Source organism: Mytilus trossulus, chromosome 3 (assembly GCF_036588685.1).
Source record: "Mytilus trossulus isolate FHL-02 chromosome 3, PNRI_Mtr1.1.1.hap1, whole genome shotgun sequence".
NCBI classification, from domain to species: domain Eukaryota; kingdom Metazoa; phylum Mollusca; class Bivalvia; order Mytilida; family Mytilidae; genus Mytilus; species Mytilus trossulus.
Genome location: NC_086375.1, coordinates 73,243,142 through 73,267,564, shown reverse-complemented (window position 1 = coordinate 73,267,564; position 24,423 = coordinate 73,243,142). Strand labels below are relative to the sequence as shown.

General features: G+C 31.2%; 1 protein-coding gene across 4 annotated transcripts in view; it reads right to left on the bottom strand.

Moving 5' to 3' along the window:
* Positions 1-8,639: 8,639 nt before the first annotated feature.
* LOC134712360 (nuclear valosin-containing protein-like) overlaps positions 8,640-24,423 on the bottom strand; it is a 40,549-nt gene continuing 24,765 nt past the window's right edge. For 2 of the 4 annotated variants that reach the window (XR_010106278.1, XR_010106280.1), the window contains 12 exons: positions 21,499-21,636; positions 20,586-20,839; positions 19,468-19,547; positions 18,913-19,035; positions 18,504-18,608; positions 16,684-16,746; positions 16,055-16,177; positions 14,700-14,799; positions 12,486-12,592; positions 12,069-12,145; positions 11,466-11,719; positions 8,640-8,710 (listed from right to left, as the gene is read on the bottom strand). Coding sequence is in view for 1 of the 4 variants with exons in the window: in XM_063573834.1 (XP_063429904.1) it covers positions 8,663-8,710; positions 11,572-11,719; positions 12,069-12,145; positions 12,486-12,592; positions 14,700-14,799; positions 16,055-16,177; positions 16,684-16,746; positions 18,504-18,608; positions 18,913-19,035; positions 19,468-19,547; positions 20,586-20,839; positions 21,499-21,636 (1,366 nt within the window). In the remaining 3 variants the exon portion in view is untranslated. Of the gene's footprint in view, positions 8,711-11,465; positions 11,720-12,068; positions 12,146-12,485; positions 12,666-14,699; positions 14,800-16,054; positions 16,178-16,683; positions 16,747-18,503; positions 18,609-18,912; positions 19,036-19,467; positions 19,548-20,585; positions 20,840-21,498; positions 21,637-24,423 lie in introns of those variants that run through there. The other 2 variants (XM_063573834.1, XR_010106279.1) reach the window with 2 other exon arrangements.

Here is a 24,423-nt window from a genome sequence, read left to right as displayed (position 1 = left end):
ATTCATGGATATAATAAAGGTCGATGTTATATACAGGAAACTCTACGATCTCAATATAAATAGTATTTTCACTTTCAAGCAACATAGAAGAGAAGCAGATGTTGAATGACATTAAAGAATAGTAGCATGTCTGTCAATTGAAGTTGTATCAACATTAAGTCTTTTTTTTATTTTTTAACATTTTACCAAATTATGAATGCAAGTTTTTATACAAATAAACTGTTGACACAGATATATGAATCACCTCTCGATAGAAATCTCGAAAATTTAAACTTATTCATGACCTAGTGGGAAGACTGTCATAATGCTCGTCAAACTGAGATGTAATGAAAGTTAATCAACTGAAATATCATTATCTGTCATCAGTAATTCTTATTAAACTAGTTTAAGCAAAAAACTTAACAACGAAAATTGATACATACCCCGGTACTTTATTTAAATAAACTCATCATAGGTACAAGGATTAAAATTTCGTATTTACGCCAGACGCGCGTTACGTCTACAAAAAAGACTCATCAGTGACATTTCCGTTTTATCTTCAACGTCATGTTCTTCTTACAAGTAGATGTAACACAGCTACGTATCCAATGTGAAAATAAACCCCGCCAACTTACCAAATATCAAATGAAACATGCGGATATTACCGCATCATGTTCTCCACCAAATATGCGTGCAATATTTGTGTTTGGATTTTTTAAACTAATCCGTCCATCCATTTATCAACGAATAAGAAAAAAGTTACATGGAGATGTACATTGTCTCGGTTTTTTTCTCTTTATACACTCCTAAATTAAGCGAGATTAGATATAGAGATATGGTTACCTTGTCTTCTTCCGACTAGCAGTAACATCCTTGTCAAATTTAGGCGTAGGTTTAGCTGGTTCCTCGTTAGGTACCCATAATCAAAAGCAAAATCACAAACAAAACTGAACTCAAAACAGAAAGTCCCTAATCAAATGGCAAAATCAAAAGCTAAAACACATGCATCAAACAAATGGATAACAACTATCATATTCATGACTTTGTAAAGGCTTTTTCATATATAGAAAAATGACGGATAAACTTGATTTTATAGCTACCTTATCCTCTTCTTGGCAATAGCATAAAGTTTCATTATATTGACGATAAGTGAACAAAATTAACAGACATAATTGGTAAAAAAAAGGTCAGAAATAGGGGTAAAGCATTCAACATTCTGTTATAATCTTAATCACTATAAAAACAAACAAATATGTCAACATAGAATAACAAAAACACATATAGACAAAGTACGTACGCAAAAACGATGTACAAATTACCACATCACAACAACACAAGTACTGGATGTACAAGAAACAACCTATATCAAATAGACAATACCAAAAACATACTAAACAGTAAAAGTAATAAATTACAGAAAATAATAAAACAAAATGTATAATAAAAAGTCATATTATTATAACATAAAAAACAAAGAACGGCTCTTTTATGGCTGTTATTCCAGATCACAGTCAAGCCTTTGGCTCTCACCTTGTCGAAAGTTATATACGGCCCTTAGCACCGGATTGGTGAATTCTTTGCAAACTGGCCATCATGCCACAACTGTGAATTTATGAACAAAGCCATGGAGTAAAATCAAAGAAATAAATCTGTCAAAGAAATCAGACATCAACTGTCATGGTAGCCTTATTGCAAAAACATTGAGACCTTCACAGGGCACATCGAAAGTATCCTACCAAATTGTCTAGCAAATATGTTAGACAATTTGCAAGGAAACTTCAGTTATTTGTTACGGAAGATAAATCGGGTATTCTTTGTAATATGTTACACCACCAACTCAGGTCTAGGCCCGGTCAAAAAGATCACAGTACTTAATTATTTCTACGCATAGGTATAAATATCAAATGATGAAGATATATTTTGCCAACTCAAGATCTTAAAATACGCCATAACTGTAAAAACATACCACAAGTGCATATACTTAAGCTATTGGAAACTTTATATGGACTTTATTTAGCACAAGACAAACTCCGTTAACATAACAGAAAATAAAGTATAAAAGGTATTCTTGTATATTACAGTAGGAATATCCAGAAATTATTCTGCTTGAAAAAATAAAATAGTTCGTGCACAATCAATATCTTTCACGACCTATTTGAAACTGTTATTCAAAATGATCAAACAAGCCTGAATCTATTCATGACTTAACCAAACTAACCAGAAGGGGTTCAAACACGCCTTAAAATATTCCTGACAAAAATTAAGTAATCAAGAGGGGTTAAAAAAAGCCTGGCTATATAAATTAATAAGCAAATGAATTCAATAGGGGCTTCAACTAGCCTGGATGTATTCATGTCTTAACCACGTAAGTAAGCAGTAGAACCTCAAACGGGACTATTTTTGACTAAACCAAAGTTATCATAGGTATAAAACAGGTTTGGATACGTTAATAACTTAACGAAAGTAAGCAGTAGAGATTCAAACAAGTCTTGGTCTATTCTTGACTAACCAAATATTATAACAAAATCTTTGATTTAATAATTTACTTGAATTTATGAATTGAACAGAATTCACTGAGTTTGGCCATAAGTGTTATATAAAACAATATACACTAGTCTGCAATTAAAGGGGTGCAATTGGTACCCAGAGGAATAACACCGACATATCAATAAACTTAAATACAGAAAATATATAATGTTGTCAAGGAGAACATTTTCAGTTTAATATCACACCTCCAGTAAGAATGTCTAGCATATTTACCATTACCAATGCATGCATTGGTTCAATAATTTCCTTCATCCCTCATTGTGTTATTATGCTATGGTAAATTTTTTATATTCTTGTCTTTCATTTTTGCTTATGAGCTTTGTTTATTTGCTTTTTTGTGTTTCTTTTTTTATTACATATGACATGACTCTGTACTTATATATCCTGTCATCGTTTTATTGTGCTATGGTACACTTTTATATTCTTGCCTTTCATTTGGTAATGTACTTTGTCTATGTGCCTTTTTGTGTTTCTATTGTTTGTTTTATAGTGATTAATATTACACCACAATGTTGACTAATGCGTCCCAAATTTTGACATTTTTGACCTAATATGTCTGTTTGTTTTGTACAAACATTGTTGTCAATATAATGGAATTAAATGAGACTGCCATACAAGTAAGAGGTTTAGCGAGCTATAACACCAGGTTTATTCCACCATTTTCTACATAAAAATAATACATGTACCAAAGTCAGGAATATGACAGTTGTTATCCATTCGTTTGATGTGTTTGAGCTTTTGATTTTGCCATTTGATGTTAATTACATACTTTATGTTTTGAATTTTCCACAGAGTTTGGTATTTTTGATATTTTCCTTTCTCCTAAATATTAAAATCAAAACAAATTCATTATGGCTTTTAACTTTTATTTTTCTGGAAGCATCATCTATTAATTTCCTGCATCAGGATAATATGTGATAGTAATTTTGTCTACCTTCTTACAGACAACATGGCACCATGTTTTAAGTGGCCAATATGAAGAGCTCTGTGAACATATTTAGGCTTCAAAATTTACACAGCAATCAAGATTTAATTTTATTTGATATCATCCATTCTGTAACTGTTCTTTTAACTTTGCATACTTTAGTTGTTCCTAAAAAATCAAAAATAATCAATAAATGCAAAAAAAAAAATCCATTGTTATATTTTTCACAATAATATATTGCTTATAAAAATTAAAATTAAATAGGAGTTCACACTATAACTCGCCTGTTGCAAAATCTAACATATTTAGATAAAATAAACTCTAAAACATGGGTCAAGGTCAAACAAAAACTACCAAATGCAAACATAATCCCCATATCTAAAACCTGACAGCTGGGGTGTAACAAGTGAGACAAAGGTGATATACTGTATATTATATGTTAGTTTCATAAAAACTTGTTAAAACAAATCCATAAACCAACTATTGACGACTATCCTTTCAAACCCACATGTACTTGTCTGAAGTTTCATTCATGATTCCTGGTTTTCAGTGGTTATATCTTAATGTATTTGTTACAATGTGGAATTGGTATTGATGGCTAATATTTGACAGTCTCAGATAAATAAATAAACAAATTCTCTTGGTCTCTGCTTTATAAATCCTTTTTATCGTTATACACAATAGTATTAAAGTTAATTTAGTTTGGTTTAACTAGCCTTTTTCAAAAGTATTGTTAAGATATTTTGCCGAGCGGAGCGAGGCAAAAAAAATTTGAAGGGTTTTGATACCGCTGAAGGCCCAAGAAGCTATAGACCTGCTAAGTTATTTATTTTCAATACATTGCAAGTCAGGTTATTTATTTTCAAACTACCACAGAACAAACCATTTATTTTTGTGATTATCAAGGCTGAGTTATTTATTTTCAAAATCCTCCTGCCCCCCCCCCCCCCCCCCAGAATATCAAATGGTCGTCCCCTTACTAAACAGTCTTGCTGCTTACAATTATCCCTATCTATAATGAACTTGTCCCAGTAGTTACAGTGGAAAATGTTAATAAAAATTTACAAATTTTATGAAAATTGTTAAAAATTGACTATTAAGGACAATAACTCCTTAGGGGGTCAATTGACCATTTCGGTAAATCTTCTTTGTAAATCTTACTTTGCTGAACATTATTGCTGTTTACAGTTTATCTCTATCTATAATAATATTCAAGATAATAACCAAAATAAGAAAAATTTCCTTAAAATTACCGATTATGGGGCAGCAATCCAACAACAGGTTGTCTGATTGATCTGAAAATTACAAGGCAGATAGATGACGACCTGAAAAAACAATTTTACCCCATGTCAGATTTGCTCTAAATGCTTTGGTTTTTTAGTTAAAAACTGCATTTGACCCCTATGTTCTATTTTTAGCTGTGGCAGCCATCTTGATTTGATGGCCAGGTCACCGGACACATTTTTAAAAATAGATAACCCAAAGATGATTGTAGCCAAGTTTGGATTAATTTGGCCCAGTAGTTTTAGAGGAGAAGATTTTTGTAAATAATAACCAAGATTTACGAAAAATTGTTAAAAATTGACTGTAAAGGGCAATAACTTCTTACAGGGTCAACTGACCATTTCGGTCACTTGACTTATTTGTAAATCTTACTTTGCTGAACAATATTGCTGTTTACAGTTTATCTCTATCTTTAATAATATTCAAGATAACAACCAAAAACACCAAAATTTCCTTAAAATTACCAATTGGGCCAGGTGAGCTAAATATACTAAACAGTAAAAGTTATAAATAACAGAAAAAAACATAACAAAATGTATAATAAAAAATCATATTAGTATAACATAACTAGAGGCTCTAAAGAGCCTGTGTCGCTAACCTTGGTCTATGTGAATATTAAACAAAGGAAGCAGATGGATTCATGACAAAATTGTGTTTTGGTGATGGGAATTTGTTTGTACATCTTACTTGACTGAACATTCTTGCTGCTTACGATTATCTCTATCTATAATAAACGTGGCCCAGTAGTTTCAGTGGAAAATGTTAGTAAAAATTTACAAATTGAATATAAAGGACAATAACTCCTTAGGGGGTCAATTGGCCATTTTAAGGTCTTCCTTTGCTGTAAATTATTGCTGTTTGCAGTTAATCTCTATCTGTAATAATATTCAAGTTGAATAACCAAAAACAGCAAAATTTCCTTAAAATTACCAATTCAGGGGCAGCAACCCAGCAATGGGTTGTCCGATTCATCTGAAAATTTCAGGGCAGATAGATCTTGACCTGATAAACAATTTTACCCCCATGTCAGATTTGCTTTAAATGCTTTGGTTTTTGAATTATAAGCCAAAAACTGCATTTTACCCCTATGCTCCTTTTTTAGCCGTGGCGTCCATCTTGGTTGGTTGACCAGGTCATAGGACACATTTTTAAAACTAGATACATCAATGATGATTGTGGCCAAGTTTGGTTTAATTTGGCCCAGAAGTTTCAGAGGAGAAGATTTTTGTAAAAGATTACTAAGATTTACGTAAAATGGTAAAAAAATGGACTATAAAGGGCAATAACTCCTTAGGGGGTCAACTGACTATTTCAGTCATGTTGAATTATTTGTAAATCTTATTTTGCTGAACATTATTACTGTTTACAGTTTATCTCTATCTATAACAATATTCAAGATAATAACCTAAAACAGTAAAATTTCCTTAAAATTACCTATTTAGGGACAGCAACCCAACAACAGGTTGTTCGATTCATCTGAAAATTTCAGGGCAGATAGACCTTGACCTGATAAACAAATTTACCCCATGTCAGATTTTCTCTAAATGCTTTGGTTTTTTAGTTATAAGCCAAAAACTGCATTTTACCCCTATGTTCTATTTTTAGCCATGGCGACCATCTTGGTTGGTTGGCGAGGTCACCGGACACATTTTTTAAACTAGAGACCCCAATGATGATTGTGGCCAAGTTTGGTTTAATTTGGCCCAGTAGTTTCAGAGAAGATTTTTGTAAAAGCTAAAGACGGACGACGACGAGGGATGACGGACGCCAAGTGATGAGAAAAGCTCACTTGGCCCTTTGGGCCAGGTGAGCTAAAAAGCAAAGAACGGCTCTTTTATGGCTGTTATTCAAGATCACAGTCAAGCCTTCGACTCTCACCTTGTTGAAAGTTATATACGGCCCTTATCACCGGATTAGGTGGAATTCTTTGCAAACTGGCCATCATGCCACAACTGTGAATTTATGAAGAAAGCCATGGAGTAAATTCAAAGAAATAAATCTGTCAAAGAAATCAAACATAAACTGTCATAGTAGCCTTATTGTAAAAATAACAGTAAAAACATTGAGACCTTCACAGGGCACATCGACATATTTGTTAGACAACTTGGTAGGAAACTTCATTTATTTGTTACGGAAGATAAATCGGGTATACTTTGTCATATGTAACACCACCAACTCGGGTCTAGGCCGGGTCAAAAAGATCATAGTTTTTAATTATTTCTATGCAGAGGTATAAATGTCAAATGATACAGATATATTTTGGCAACTTAAGATCTTAAAATACGCCATAACTATAAAAACATCCCACAATAGCATATACTTAAGCTTTGGGAAACTTTCTATGGACTTCACTTAGCACAAGACAAACTCCTTTAACATAACAGAATATAAAGTATAAAAGGTATTCGTGTATATTACAGTCGGAATATCCAGAAATTATTCTGCTTGAAAAAATAAAATAAGTCGTGCACAATCAATATATTTCACGACCTATTTGAAACTGTTATTCAAAATGATCAAACAAGCCTGAATCTATTCATGACTTAACCAAACTAACCATAAGGGGTTCAAACACTCCTGGAAATATTCATGACTAAAGTAAAGTAATCAAGAGGGTCTAAAAACAAGCCTGGCTATATACATTAATAAGCAAGGGGCACCAACTAGCCTGGATGAATTCATGTCTTAACCACGTAAGTAAGCAGTAGAAGCTCAAACGGGACTGGATCTGTTTTCGACTATACCAAAGTTATCAGTAGGCATAAAACCAGTTTGGATCCGTTAATAACTTAACGAAAGTAAGCAGTAGAGATTCAAACAAGTCTTGGTCTATTCTTGACTAACCAAATTTTATAACAAAATCTTTGATTTAATAATTTACTTGAATTTATGAATTGAACAGAATTCACTGAGTTTGGCCATAACTGTTATATAAAACAGTATACACTAGTCTGCAATTAAAGGAGTGCAATTGGTACCCAGAGGAATAACACCGACATATCAATAAACTTAAATACAGAAAATACATAATGTTGTCAAGGAGAACATTTTCAGTTTAATATTTCATCACACCTCCAGTAAGTATTCTAGCATATTTACCATTACCAATGCATGCATTGGTTCAATAATTTCCTTCATCCCTCATTGTGTTATTATGCTATGGTTATTTTTTTATATTCTTGTCTTTCATTTTTGCTTATGAGCTTTGTTTATTTGCTTTTTTGTGTTTCTTTATTACATATGACATGACTCTGTACTTATATATCCTGTCATCGTTTTATTGTGCTATGGTACATTTTTATATTCTTGCCTTTCATTTGGTAATGTACTTTGTCTATGTGCCTTTTTGTGTTTCTATTGTTTGTTTTATAGTGATTAATATTACACCACAATGTTGACTAATTTGTCCCAAATTTTGACATTTTTGACCTAATATGTCTGTTTGTTTTGTACAAACATTGTTGTCAATATAATGGAATTAAATGAGACTGCCATACAAGTAAGAGGTTTAGCGAGCTATAAAACCAGGTTAATTCCACCATTTTCTACATAAAAATAATGCATGTACCAAAGTCAGGAATATGACAGTTGTTATCCATTCGTTTGATGTGTTTGAGCTTTTGATTTTGCCATTTGATGTTAATTACATACTTTATGTTTTGAATTTTCCACAGAGTTTGGTATTTTTGATATTTTCCTTTCTCCTAAATATTAAAATCAAAACAAATTCATTATGGCTTTTAACTTTTATTTTTCTGGAAGCATCATCTATTAATTTCCTGCATCAGGATAATATGTGATGGTAATTTTGTCTACCTTCTTACAGACAACATGGCACCATGTTTTAAGTGGCCAATATGAAGAGCTCTGTGAACATATTTAGGCTTCAAAATTTACACAGCAATCAAGATTTAATTTTATTTGATATCATCCATTCTGTAACTGTTCTTTTAACTTTGCATACTTTAGTTGTTCCTAAAAAATCAAAAAAAATCAATTAATGCAAAAAAAAATCCATTGTTATATTTTTCACAATAATATATTGCTTATAAAAATTAAAATTAAACAGGAGTTCACACTATAACTCGCCTGTTGCAAAATCTAACATATTCAGATAAAATAAACTCTAAAACTTGGGTCAAGGTCAAACAAAAACTACCAGATGCAAACATAATCCCCATATGTAAAACCTGACAGCTGGGGTGTAACAAGTGAGACAAAGGTGATATACTATATACTGTATGTAAGTTTAATAAAAACTTGTTAAAACAAATCCATAAACCAACTATTGACGACTATCCTTTCAAACCCACACGTACTTGTCTGAAGTTTCATTTATCATTCATCGTTTTCAGTGGTTATATCTTAATGTTTTTGTTATATAGGGGGATTCGGTATTGATGGCTAATATTTGGCAGTCTCAGTTAAATAAATTATTTTTTTGGTTTCTGGTTGAAACAGCTTTATAAACCCTTTTTATCATATACAATATATGTACTTTGTCAGAAAATATAAAAATTACATGTTTGAGGTTAAGAAACAGGACATAAAGCTAGTTAATATATTGTTTATATCCTGCAATTTATACACTGCACGTGAAGCTTTAATTGTTTAAATCCAAATCATTATCTCAAAGGAAATTGACATAATATAAATGAGGACCGCTAAGAGGACCCCAAAATGAACTGTTATGTAAAAAGGAATATCTACATTACAGCTTGTACAACATGGAAGCATGGTAACAGGAAACTTCATTTGTACAAGTACAAATAAGGCAAAATGTATTTGCGTACCTTTTATTTGTACAATAGTTTGCAGATTGCAGGGATAACCAATTATGTGTGCCAACCATATATAGTTGCTTGCTTACACTTGAATATACTCTATCAAGTCAAATTTTTAAAGTTATGTAACTTTATCAACATTTCTGATCAAATTAAAATATTGCATAACAATACAAAGATGTTTATCTCAATTTTTTGAAAGGGTTTGAAAATCTAAAGACAATAGTTTTTTAAAAGATCAATTAATATTGTAAACAAAAATGTGTCCATAGTACACAAATGGCCCATTCGCACTATCATTTTCTATAATCAGTGGACAGTGATATTGGGTAAAAATGCTAATTTGGCATTGAAATTAGAAAGATCATATCATAAGGAACATGTGAACTAAGTTTCAGGTCATTTGGACTTCAACTTCATTGAAAACTACCTTGACCAAAAACTTTGACCTGAAGCAGGACAGATGGTTATGTAGTTACATCAATATTTCTGATCAAAATCTAACTACTTTGAAACTTAATTAAGATCCAACATTTTGTTTAAATATTGCCAAACCATACTGAATCCTACAAAGATATATATCTCAATTCTTTATCTAAGCATTGAAAATCCGAAAGACTGTAGTATTAAGATTAGTTATGACTGTAAGAAATCATTTGGCATGGATATGATTATCAACTATGAGCTTATGAACTATTTGTACTTGCTAACTTACTTTTGAATGTACTCTTATAAGTCAAATTTCAAATAAATAAGTTATGTAATTATATCAATATTTCTGATCTAAGCTCAATTAATTTGAAATTAAATATAGATCCAACATTTTGTTTAAATATTGCAAAATCATACTAAATCCTAAAATGATATATATCTCAATTTTGTTTATTCATTGAAAATCTAATGACTACTATTTTAAGATTATTTTTATTGTCAGAAATAAATTTAGCATGGATATGATTATCAAAAATAGCTAATAAACTATTTGTACTTGCTTAATTACTTTTGAATGTACTCTAATAAGTCAAGTGTTAAATAATAAGTTATGTAATTCATATCAAAATATCTGATCTAAACTCAATTAATTAAAAATCAAATTGAGATCTTACATTTTGTTTGATTATTGCAAAACCATAGATCTCATATTTTTATGCATTGAAAATCCAAAGACTATTATTTTTAAATTAAGTATTATTGTCAGAAATCATTAAGCATGGATATAATTATCAAAAATAGCTAATAAACTATTAGTACTTGCTTACTTACTCTTGAATGTACTCTAGTTAGTCAAATGTTATATAAATAAGTTATGTAATTTATTATTGTATCAACATAACTGTCAAAATTAAATTAATTTGAAACTTAATAAAAAGTTCAACATTTGGTTTAAACTTTGCAAAATCATACTGAATCATGCAAAGATATACATCTCATTTTTTAAGGCTATAATTTTAAGATGAATTATTGTTAGAAATCATTTGTAATGGGTATGGTTAAAAATAACTTATATTTTATTTAATGAAATGTATATAAATTTTAGGTAATCCAAATTATCCTCATCCTTGTATTAAGGAGATAACAATATTGTATTTTGAGATCCAACAGCATCAATTAGGGATTTGATGGTCGCAAATTTATCATACCGGTAATGCGTTAACAATATTGTTATCTCCATTCTAATGAAACTGACAGAAAACAACATTAAAATATGTATTTAAAATCTGTCATTTACTGTCTGTCTTGTGTCAATTGATGCTATGTAAATAAGTGATGTCATCCAATCAAAATACAAACGTTGAATATGAAATTTGAGGTCATGGAAAATCAACCTTACTGAAAAGTAAATAGAACCAACCAAAAAAAGATTGGGTTACAATTGAGCTGAGTGCTGGATGATTATACACAGAGAAGGTCTAACTTTTACCTTGTGTAATGTTAAAGAAACTTACTTTTTGTGACACTGAGGGTCTGACTCTTGTGAATGCTGTATTGAAATGCTCCTTATTTACTTCTATTGTACTTGTACCCTGACTTTATTTTGTTAAAAAAACTTACTTTTTGTGACACAGAGGGTCTGACTCTTGTGAATGCTGTATTAAAATGCTCCTTATTTACTTCTATTGTACTGGTACCCTGACTAGATATCATCACTTTTAAAGCAGACATTGAAGCTTCTCTTACTAAGGCTGCTAAATCTGCTCCTCTGAAAAATATAGTGTTAATTAAGTTAATTCATAGAAGAATATTTTCTAAATAGTTTTATACCATTGTCTTAAACCAATGAAATTGTGTACGTTTACTTACATTTGTTTATAATAAAAATATAGTATAATTCATCAACTTTACTAAAGGCAAATAATATCTATAACTCATAATTAATTATTATAAACCATAACAACTGCATATTAAAATTATGGCAAAATCTAAAAGGTCAGCAAATATTTTTTATTACTCAAATAAACCATTACTACTGTCTAGAATTTTTACAAATTTAATTTCATCATATATTTTTGTTCTTTACAGGGTTAAAATTTAGATATGTAAATACTTACGTAAAACAGTTACACCTTTCATCTTTAGCTAAGGATTCTAAATCTACATCCAATGAAAGTTTGGGTTTTGTTCCATTCTGAATGCAAAAAGCATTAAAAATTAAACATTCATTTGATACTTTCTTTACAGGAAATAGTTTCCTAGGATTTATCCCAGTACTTGCAAAGACAGGTACAATGGAAACTGTTCCATAACAATTGTTACTTAATCTTATTTATATTTCTTGAGGTATTTATTCATTTCATCCTAAACAGAAAATTAAAAACTTTTTATCAAAGCTTGTGTTACTACACACATCATTTCATATGTGTGAACAAGATCTGTATTAAGGCCACTTATATAATAAATAAATAACCTTAGACAAGTGTGTTTCGATTATTGTATTTTTGTTAGGATGTGCAGTAGAACTAAATTACCTTGGTAATAGTTTTGAGTATATCTAATCTGTCATCAGGACAAGGCAATCCTACATACAACGTCTTATCTAACCTGCCTGGTCTTAAAATGGCTGGATCTATTATATCTGTAATGAGACAAAAGTACATACAACGTCTTATCTAACCTGCCTGGTCTTAAAATGGCTGGATCTATTATATCTATCAAATATTTTTAAACTAAATGAAGAACATTTCACAAAATATAAAACTGGTGACACAGAGATATTTCTGTCTTGTTTAGCAACAACTTCAATATTACTGCATCCTTTTGTAAGTAATAATAAAATTCATCCTATCAGAAAACTGTTTTAATATGACTAAAGAGTTGAAAATGAGATACATGTATTCCAATGTTGATACAAAAGAATTACATATATCAAAGGTCTTTCACAAATTTCTATCAAAAACCCATATCATCAGAAAAAATATGAATAAATTCAAAAGTCATTGAAACAAGACTAAGAGGTATCGTGCAGTCATCTGTTCTCGATAGTTATCAGTTCTGGATAGCAATGTGCGTGGTTAAAATAAAAGTAGTTTGCGAAATCACACATGTTTTCTATTTGTCGGTATTTCAAGGACAGTAGAAAAACTTGCTTCAACAAGCATTAATTTCAACATTTCAAGTTTTCAGACATTTTACAACAGTAAAAATAATATTTTCGATTTTAACCTACTTTTCCTTATTCACAACTTCATCCCCTCAGTTCATAAATATCACTTTTCAAATGTAAACAAAACTTAGCTCGAAAAGAAGGTCAAGTCCACATATGTAATACACAATTGTAAGATGCGGTGTGACGTCACTATGAAAACAAATCTATGGAACGCAGTTTGGACCATTTCTTATCAACTATAAAATTTAATTCAATTCAATTTTCGGAAAAGTAATGCCCTTAAATATTGTTACTATGACAGTGAAATGTTAATAACAGCTGTGACAATATCTTATAACATATAAAAATTGGTTCAACAATTTAAAATCATCTATAATTAATATTCAATGCATATTTTTGTCCTTGACTGGTAATTCCTAGGATATCTGTAAAAGATGCCTTAATTGGTCGATAAGGCTAAAATTCATAAAAAAAATATGATTTCAAGAGACAAATGATAGTTAATCGATATTTTTCTTCAATTTGCTTAATTTTAAATCTTTTATTACTATCAAACATGCTTATAAATAAAGGCAACAGTAGTATACCGCTGTTCAAAACTCATAAATCCATGGACAAAAAACAAAATCGGGGCAACAAACCAAAAAAAGAAGATGTGGTATGATTGCCAATGAGACAACTATCAACAAACTATTATGCAAGAGAAAATCGTGAGGATAATAGGAAATGACTAAATTAACACAATCAGCTTTGACCACATTTATTTGAAGAACTGGCCATACAGAGCAAAAGTTTGTTACACTATCGAGACCACCAATAACACTAGGATATAGAACTAGAATTTTGGTATCAACAACAATTTTGTTTAGATTGATAGATATATCATTAACAAGAATGTGTCCTCAGTACACGAATGACCCACTCACACTTTCATTTTCTATGTTCAGTGGACCGTGACATTGGGATAAAAACTCTAATTTGGCATTAAAATTAGAAAGATCATATCATAGGGAACATGTGTACTAAGTTTGAAGTTGATTGGACTTCAACTTCATCAAAAACTACCTTGACCAAAAACTTTAACCTGAAGCGGGACAGACGGACGAACAGACAGACAGACAGACGAACGGACGGATAAACGGACGCACACACCAGAGAGCATAATGCCCCTCTACTATCGTAGGTGGGGCATAAAAAAATGATTTTTTTGTTCAACATTTGAAAGTGAAAATTGTTCTTCTTCTAATGAATAAATCAAGCTAACATATTTAAAAACTTTGCATTTTTCTTTGTCATCTAGACTTTCATCTTTTATTAAGTATTATATAAAGTGGAGGATTATTACATGACCCTTTATTTGATCTTATTATCATTTTCCTAATTTTCCAATAGCTTTTTGGATTTGAAAATTTAAATTAAGATATCCAAATTATAATAGAAAATTGTAGGTCATCCAAGCACATGCATTCCATAAATAGGAATTTGTGAAATTTAACAAAAAAAATATATTTATATTGTTTCTCATACTGGGGTTTTAATATAACAATTCATTAGGGAAATTAAAACAACATCATACCTGGTCTATTTGTAGCACCCATTATAAATACACTTTTCCTCTCCTCTAACCCATCCATCTCTGTTAACAGCTGATTTACTACTCGTACACTGGACCCACCCTGTAACACATTAGAATAAACAAACATTACTATTACCCCTCATACAATATCATTTCATTTAACAACTGTTAATATTTACCCCATATATCTTTTGTCAAAATATGTTATTTATACTTTTATTTTTATTTTGACATCTTTTAACAATAAAATGCTTCGCTGAGCACAGCCTGATATGACCACAGATGTCAAACCCTGGATAGTTGGGGCAAATTTGGACACAATACTCAAGCTTGTAACTGTCTGAATTTGGACTGAGATCAAATTTTTTACATAAAATAAGTTTCTGACACAAAATAAATGTGGTCAAAGATCTTGCAAATGTATTGTACAATACTGTGCAATTGAAGATTTCTTGTAACTTTTCAAAAATTCGAAATTTGAAATTTTTTGAAAAAAAAATATGTATCCCCTTTAAAAATTGGAAAATAAATCCCCCCAACTTTCTTAACCTTTCTTAGAGCAATAACCCCCAAATTAAATCCCAGCCTTTCCTTTGAGGTATGGAACCTTGTAGTACAATTCCAAGATATCCATACACGTAAACTCAAGTAATTGTATGGAAACTGGAAAAATGCTTGTTTTTGGCCCTTTTTTGGACCCTTATTCCTACATATTTGGGCAATTAACCCTAAACTTAGTCCTAGCCTTCCCTTTGTTATATTGAACCTTGTGGTTTAATGTCAGAGAGATCCATACACTTAAACACAAGTTATTGTCTGGAAACTAAAACAAAGCTTGTTTTTGGCCCCTTTTTGACCCTTTATTCCTAAACTGTTTGCCCCATAACCACTTAAATAAATCCCAACCCTCTACTTGTTGTATTAAACAGTGTGATACAGAGCAATCAAAAAAATTTATACACAAGTTATTATCCCTTTTGGCTCCTCATTCCTAAACAGTTGGGACCATCATCCCCAAAATGAATCCCAACCTTTTTTCTGTGCTATTGAACCTTCTTAAAAAAAATAATAGAGACCCATTCACATTAACTTAAGTTATTGTATTGTCCGGAAACTAATGTGTCTTCAGACGACGAGGACAGCATACCATTATACAATCCCAAAACATGTTTTGCGGTCGTCTGTCACTATAAAACAATGAAGATTGCAGCATATGGTAGTACAGAATATATTTTCATATGTGTTTGAATAAGTTCATCACTGGGTGAGTGAGGACTTTTACTGGAATCAAAATTAATTCTCATACTTTTTTTATTAAAGGTGATCAGTTGATAACAAAACAACTAGTACTATACCTCTCCAGAGTCTGACCTTCTTGGACATAAGGCATCTAATTCATCAAAGAATATAACACATGGTGATGAGTTCCTGGCTCTCTGGAATACCTGTCTTACTGCTCTCTCACTTTCTCCTACATACTGTGTTAATATACAAATAATGTTACAAATAAATAATTTGAACATGTTATGACTATTATAAAATATTTGTAAACTTCATTACTGGTGTCAATATCTTGCATAAAATACATCATTTACAGGTCATGATCAAATGTACTATTAACATCTGATGTTCAGTGGTTGTCGTTTGCTGATGTGGTTCATAAGGTGTTTCTCTTTTCTCATTAAATCATTGGTTTTCCTGTTTAGATGGTTTTACACTGGTCATTTTTTGGGCCCTTGATACTTGCTGTTCGGTGTGAGCCAAGGCTAAGAGTTTAAGACCATACTTTAACCTATAATGGTTTACTTTTACAAATTGTATGGAAAGTTGTCTCATTGGCACTCATACCACATCTTATTAAAACTATTATAATTATAGAAAATTTACATTATATTAATGCCTTCCTATTATACAAATATATTTCATTTTATTTGTTGAAAAATTATCAAAAGCTATGTAGATTATAAATGAAGTTGTAACTTACCATGTTTAATAGTTCTGGTCCCTTCACTGATATAAAGTTGATTCCAGATTCATTTGCTACTGCCTGGAATTAAACAAATTGTCCTAAGAACTATTTGTGTTATTATAAGATCCTTGCAAAGGCACACTTAGGGCTCTCATGCTTTCTCCGTCAATAAAAACTGACCACCACTTTAAAACCAGTAGTGCTGAAAGTGATGTTTACCACCAACAATCTATCAATCAATGTTATCATAACAATCAATCAATCAATCAATCAATCAATGTTATCATAAAACAGATGCCACAACACATAACTTAAATACAGTAAAACCTCTTTATATCAGGACAACAAATCAAATCAAATCAAATCAAATATTTTATTATAGTCTCACCTCTCTACATGTACAATACAAACATGAACACAAAATATATTGAACATGTTTTAATTAAAAGTACAAAACAATCTTAAAAACATTCGAGAGCCACTCTCAAAAGAGTTAGGAGAGACTTTTACATAAAAAAGGACAGCTCGATAAAAATATAAAACATTTTTTATCTATATAAAACATTCTTCCTTTGAATTAAAATATCATGGCAGATTTTGGCCGAATAAAAGGATAAATTTTTATTTGTAAATAAAAATATAAATTTTTCATCATCATTTAAGTCTAAAAAATCAATATTAAAAAAAACTGCTCTAGTAAAAACCTCTTGTCTTGCCTGTGAATATAAAGGGCATTTGAGTAAAACATGTTTCTCATCTTCAATGAGTTTCTGTTGTATACATGAATCATTAAAACAAAATCTATTTTCACTTAAAACCCCTTCATATCTGCCTGTTTCAATTCTAATCGGCGCCACACCACATCGAAATTTTGCAAAGGCGCTTTTATATTTTCCTGGCATATGAACACTTAAATAATGTTCTTTATAATATTCTTGTTTAAATAATCTATATGTACGCAGTTTACTGCGATCATTTGTGTTTAAATCATTACACCATTTTCTCTTGTACATATCAAAAACATTACTTTCAATATTCTTAATATCATTTTTACTAAAAGTACAGTTTATATTACAAAAATTTTCAATATTAAGTTCTCTAAATTTACTATGAACTCTAAAATTCCAGTTTTTAATTTTACTGTTACATATTCTATTTGCCCATAAAAACACTTTTTTATTAAGTCTGGTATCATTCATTTTCAAAAATCTTGACCAATTTCTAAAAATACATGACCATTGTTTAATTATACATGGCATCCAGCCCGTATCTCCATATAATGATAAATTTGGGGTATATTTTCCAACACCCATAAAAAATCTTTTGGCTCTATTTTTAATTGCATTAATACATGTAAACTCCCTAGCTCCCCATATTGAGGCACCATATTCAATAACTGACATAACCAGTGTATCAAAAAGTTTTGTAAAAATTGAAAACTCAAAACCACCATTAGCTTTACTTTTGGCAATTAACAAACCTAATGCCCTACTGGCAGACTTAGCAACAGCTAACAACAAGTAACCTATGTTAAACAAACATCTGTCAAATTCAGTTTCGTTTTGAAATGTTAGTGACAGATTTACCATAAATATTCAATTTTTTCTTATTTGTAAGCTACTACCAATGTATCTTTGACTTTAAGCCTTCCACATAACCTTTCTTTGTGCAAAAAACAGGAGATCCATATTTAAAAGTTTGTTAATTTGCCTGTCATTGACTCAGATACAAAATGGTGACTTTTTTTTGGTCAAAGGACATCCCTTTACCCCTGATTTATTAATAACCTCAAGGAATATACATTTTGAACTTAAAAAAGTTAGATTAAGATTTACCTTTGCCAGTAAAGTCTTTCCACATCCAGGTGGTCCTGCCAACAGTATTCCCTGGGCTTTAGATAAACCTAGATCTTTAAATGCTTCTGGATGTCTAACTGGTGCCTGTTTATGAATAAAACAGCTATCAGACATTGAAAGTCATTTTCAAAAAAGGTAAGAGTACATATTTATAATGGAAGCATATGTGAGGTAAATTGTTCTAAATGTGTTTCCTCTTTTTTATTATCAATTAATAAAAATTCAAAACAAATTAATATATCTAGTTTTTTTCATCTCTCTTATAAACAGAAAATTTAAAACAGTTTATTAATGTCACTGAAAAGGTTTTTTTTTTAGTTTTTTTTATGTCAGATTAAATACTTTTTCAAATGATTTTACAATAAAAAATGACAACAATAATTCATACCAAAATAGCTAATTGTAGATCTTCTCTAACAGCATGTAGAGCACCTATATCATCCCATGTAACATCTGGTATGGTAGCAAATCCTTCTCTTTTGGCAGAAGGCTGAACATGTTTTAAAGCTTCCTAAAACAATTAAACATAAATAAAGAATGTGTCTATGAGCCACAGATGTCCCTCCTTGTAAATATGCAACATAGTCAAATTCAACACACCAGATACAGTATTCTTGTTTTTAAACCTGTTTTGCTATTTCAAGCATTGTGTATAAGTTGCATATCATTTGGTGGAGGCAAATTAATGTTACAGAACGGAAATGACAGATTTAGTAAGTTTATGTTTATAAAGGGACACAACTTCAGAGGTATAAGTGACGCTACTCAATTACAAACAAGATCTCTGTTTTGAGGTACTAAGCATTTTATTTTTTTATGCATTTCACAACAATTGGTTGAAGAAACAACAGATTTAGCAATTTTTCCACTTATAAAGGGTATAAATCATGAATGGTATATACCGGTATACATATTTTTACAGAATATTGATTATTTCACTTACCTCAAAATCTGGTAGATTTATATTCAAAGTTTGTAACTGTTCATTGGTTAATGGTGGGAATTCTTTAAGCCAGGATAATGCTAAAAAACAATAATTAAAAATGTTAAGTTTTTTTTAGGAATTGTTGCTTTATCATCTAAATATCAAGTCAAGTAGAAAATATGACGTGCATATTCCGCATGATATCATGGTTATTTTCAATGAAAATACCCTGCTTTGCATTATGTATAAGTGTATTCGTATGAATTTTAATAAAGCCATAGAACTGGAGAAAATCAATCGATATTTAAACTTATATAATTGTTATTTGTTATCCTATTTCATCACATTATTCTGACTCCAAGTTAACAGAATTATTCTCTGCTCTTACTCGTTAATGCTGTGTGCAACAGATATCAATTTTAAAATCTGTAGCATTTAATTAATGAAATTTAGCTACTCACCATCAAGAAAATGTCATACCATCAAAAGTCAGACAATTCAGAAATAAACAAAAGCTTAAATAGACAATTATTTTTCAATCAAATTGGTTCTGTTTTAAAAAAAATTCATTATATCTTGGAATTAATAATGCTTCTGTCTGTATTAATTGCTGTTCTGACAATGTAAGTCCACAATCATGATTTCATATAATCAGTTGAATACCAGTGAACTTGAGTTTTCTAATGGTTTGTATTGTTCACCTGGCATTTTTATAATTTTGACTGAAATAAAACTGCTAATGCAAACATGCGGCAAGAACATTATATATCATTGCAAACATTTCAGCAATGAAACTAAAGGATTTTTGTAGTACTGTTCGGAACAATACTTTTTCTAAGACTTTTGTGGTATGTGATATCCCTATAAACTGGTACAATAAAATGCCAAACCAGTTCCTTTTATAAAAAGTATCCTGCTAACATAACAGATTAAAAAAAACCATTTTAATGATATATTTCAATGTCTTGCGTCCATAATTATGTTATAATTCATCAACTGTAATGAAATCATAAGGACTGTAACTATTCACTGCATGGTTACACAAGTTACAGACTGTGTCAAACCAATCACAACATGATAATTTACCAGCTGTGCTATAACAGGACATATTGGTATACTAACAAATATAATCTTACCATCTATAAGTGTTAATGATTTGAAATTGACTTCTTTAGGTTTCTCTTCTATACAAATGCTGCTTGTTTCTGTTTCCATATCTTCAGTAGTATCTGGTACACTATGGTCACTTGCTGATTGACCACTAACTGTACTATTGACTGTATCACCACCAGTTTGGTCAGTTGATATATCAACAACTACTGTCTTAGTTGAATCTGTTTTCTGTTCAACAGGATTTGTCACTAGGCTTTTCTGTAAGTCACTGAACACCCTATATTAAAACATAGGTCATTTACATTTGGAAATTGCACTTTTCCAACAAATTGGTTTGTTCAACCTTATGTATTATTTAAAACAGTAAGAAAATAAGATAACAAGTACCACATCAGCAGTATAATGACAATGATCTTGCCTTTAGTAGCTGTTCATTCTTTATCATTGGCATGCCTGTACCTCTGCTATTGTTATCTTTTATCCTGGTTAAAGAATTATTTGCTTTTCCTGTTCTGATTTTTATTGTACCTCATTTTCATTGTAAATTTCATTATTTCACTGAAGTAGATACTACATAAAAGAGAATTTCAAAAAGAAATAAAACTGAAGCCTATGTACATGTTCATTTGCCTGTCCCAAGTCAGGAACAGTGCAAGTGTTTGTAATTAAGAACCAACAGCAATCCTTGACGGTCTCTGTAAATCTATTATTAACTTTTGTATACTAAGGGCGAAATAGAGCTAGGCAAATTAAATAAAAAACTGTTTATTATTGAATACTGTTAGTAAACCTCTAGCTGTCTTTTGGTAAAGTGTGTCCTTCGGTTGCTATATAGTGCCCTAGGTGGGGCATAAAAATCATTAATCAAAGATAGATATTATTTCAAGTCAACATATGTATGAGTTATAAAAGTCTACCAAGATCCTCCGTACATACCTATTAACAGCCACCATGGCAGCTTCCCTTGTAAGAGATGTTAAGTCAGCCCCCACATAACCTGGAGTATTTCTAGCCAGAAATTTATAGTCAAAATTTTCTGCCAATTTCAAATTTCTGCACAATACTCTTAAAATCCTGTTAAAATAGAAAACACTGTTAACATTTGTCAGTCTTACATGTATACTAGATTTAAAAAAAAAAAATCTTATCCAAATACCACTGAGAGTACCACTACTGGTTGGCAAAGATTTTCACCTTATTGGTCAATGATTAAGTGTGTGTGTATTTTTTTTCTTCTGGTGAAGGATACCAAGTAGAAATTTAAACAATGTCAATGGAGATATAAATGTCCTTTTACCTTCAAGCATGTATGAATCTACTTTGCCCATTCACTAGTTATGCAGGTAACCAGAACTATATTTCTTTCATTGTTTACATGTAGTGTAGTCCGGTGGCTACACGCATATTTCCGAAGAATTGTGCACATCCTGTTACAAGCATGAAATTTGGCATAGACCTTCCTCAACTATTACTCTTTTATTTCAGATATCGAGGCATTTGAAAACTAGAGGCTCCAAAGAGCCTGTGTCGCTCACCTTGGTCTATGTGAATATCAAACAAAGGAAGCAGATGGATTCATGACAAAATTGTGTTTTGGTGATGGTGATGTGTTTGTAAATCTTACTTTACTAAACAGTCTTGCTGCTTACATTTATCTCTATCTATAATGAACTTGGCCCAGTAGTTTCAGTGGAAAATGTTAATAAAAATTTACAAATTTTATGAAAATTGTTAAAAATTGACTATAAAGGACAATAACTCCTTAGGGGGTCAATTGACCATTTCGGTCATGTTGACTTATTTGTAAATCTTACTTTGCTGAACATAATTGCTGTTTACAGTTTATCTGTATCTATAATAATATTCAAGATAATAACCAAAAACAGTAAAATTTCCCTAAAATTACCAATTCAGGGGCAGCAACCCAACAATGGGTTGTCAGATTCATCTGAAAATTAAAGGGCAGATAGATCTTGATCTGATAAACAGTTTTACTACCTGTCAGATTTGCTCTAAATGCTTTGGTTTTTGAGGTATAAGCCAAAAACTGCCTTTTACCCCTATGTTCTATTTTAGCTGTGGCGGCCATCTTGATTTGATGGTCGGGTCACTGGACACATTTTTAAAACAAGATACCCCAAAGATGATTGTTGTCAAGTTTGGATTAATTTGGCCTAGTAGTTTCAGAGGAGAAGATTTTTGTAAAAGATAACTAAGATTTACGAAAAATGGTTAAAAATTGACTATAAAGGGCAATAACTCCTAAAGGGGTCAACTGACCATTTCAGTCATGTTGATTTATTTGTAAATCCTACTTTGCTTAACATTATTGCTGTTTACAGTTTATCTCTATCTATAATAATATTCAAGATAATAACCAAAAACAGCAAAATTTCCAGAAAATTATCAATTCAGGGGCAGCAACCCAACAACAGGTTGATTGATTCATCTGAAAATTTCAGGGCAGATAGATCTTGACCTGATAAACATTTTTACCCCTCGTCAGATTTCCTCTAAATGCTTTGGTTTTTGAGTTATAAGCCAAAAACTGCATTTTACCCCTATGTTCTATTTTTAGCCGTGGCGGCCATCTTTGTTGGTTGACCGGGTCACGCCACACATTTTTTAAACTAGATACCCCAATGATGATTGTGGCCAAGTTTGGTTCAATTTGGCTTAGTAGTTTCAGAGGAGAAGATTTTTGTAAAAGATAACTAAGATTTACGAAAAATGGTTAAAAATTGACTATAAAGGGCAATAACTCCTAAAGGGGTCAACTGACCATTTCGGTCATGTTGACTTATTTGTAAATCCTACTTTGCTTAACATTATTGCTGTTTACAGTTTATCTCTATCTATAATAATATTCAAGATAATAACCAAAAACAGCAAAATTTCCACAAAATTACCAATTCAGGGGCAGCAACCCAACAACAGGTTGACTGATTTATCTGAAAATTTCAGGGCAGATAGATCTTGACCTGATCAACAATTTTACCCCATGTCAGATTTCCTCTTAATGCTTTGGTTTTTGAGTTATAAGCCAAAAACTGCATTTTACCCCTATGTTCTATTTTTAGCCGTGGCGGCCATCTTGGTTGGTTGACCAAGTCACGCCACACATTTTTTAAACTAGATACCCCAATGATGATTGTGGCCAAGTTTGGTTCAATTTGGCCCAGTAGTTTCAGAGGAGAAGATTTTTGTAAAAGTTAACAACGACGACGGACGACGGACGACAGACGACGGACGACGACGGACGCCGGACGCAAAGTGATGGGAAAAGCTCACTTGGCCCTTCGGGCCAGGTGAGCTAAAAATGTCTCACTTCCGGTAAAATCCAAAATGGCGGACGTCATACTTAAATCAGCCAAATATCGAAGGCTAGCGTGTAAAAATGTGTTATTATCATGCTACTATCATAATATTTGGTACAGACCTTTGTTTTTTACTACTTTTGGATAAATTAAATAGATTAGATGTCTTCAGAAACCCCACTTCCGGTTTAAATCCAATATGGCTGACATTTTACTTAAATAAGCTTGTTTTTAGGGAGGGTAACTGAAATGTGTTTTAACGTATTGCTACTATCATTACATTGTGGATGAACTTTTCTTTGGTGTTTCTGATGGATACAATGCATAAGACATATATGTCTTAAAAACAACCCTTTTTTCCGGTAATCTCCAAAATGGCGGACAGAGAAATATCAATTTTTTATTCAAATTTTTGTTTTTTTCAAAATGTAGAGATGATTTTATTTTGAGCTGGTCATTAAACTTTTGGCTTAAAGTTATCCTCACAACCACTTATTCTAGCATGTTGTAAATATTTAGATATAAAGTTGACACTTCCGGTTAA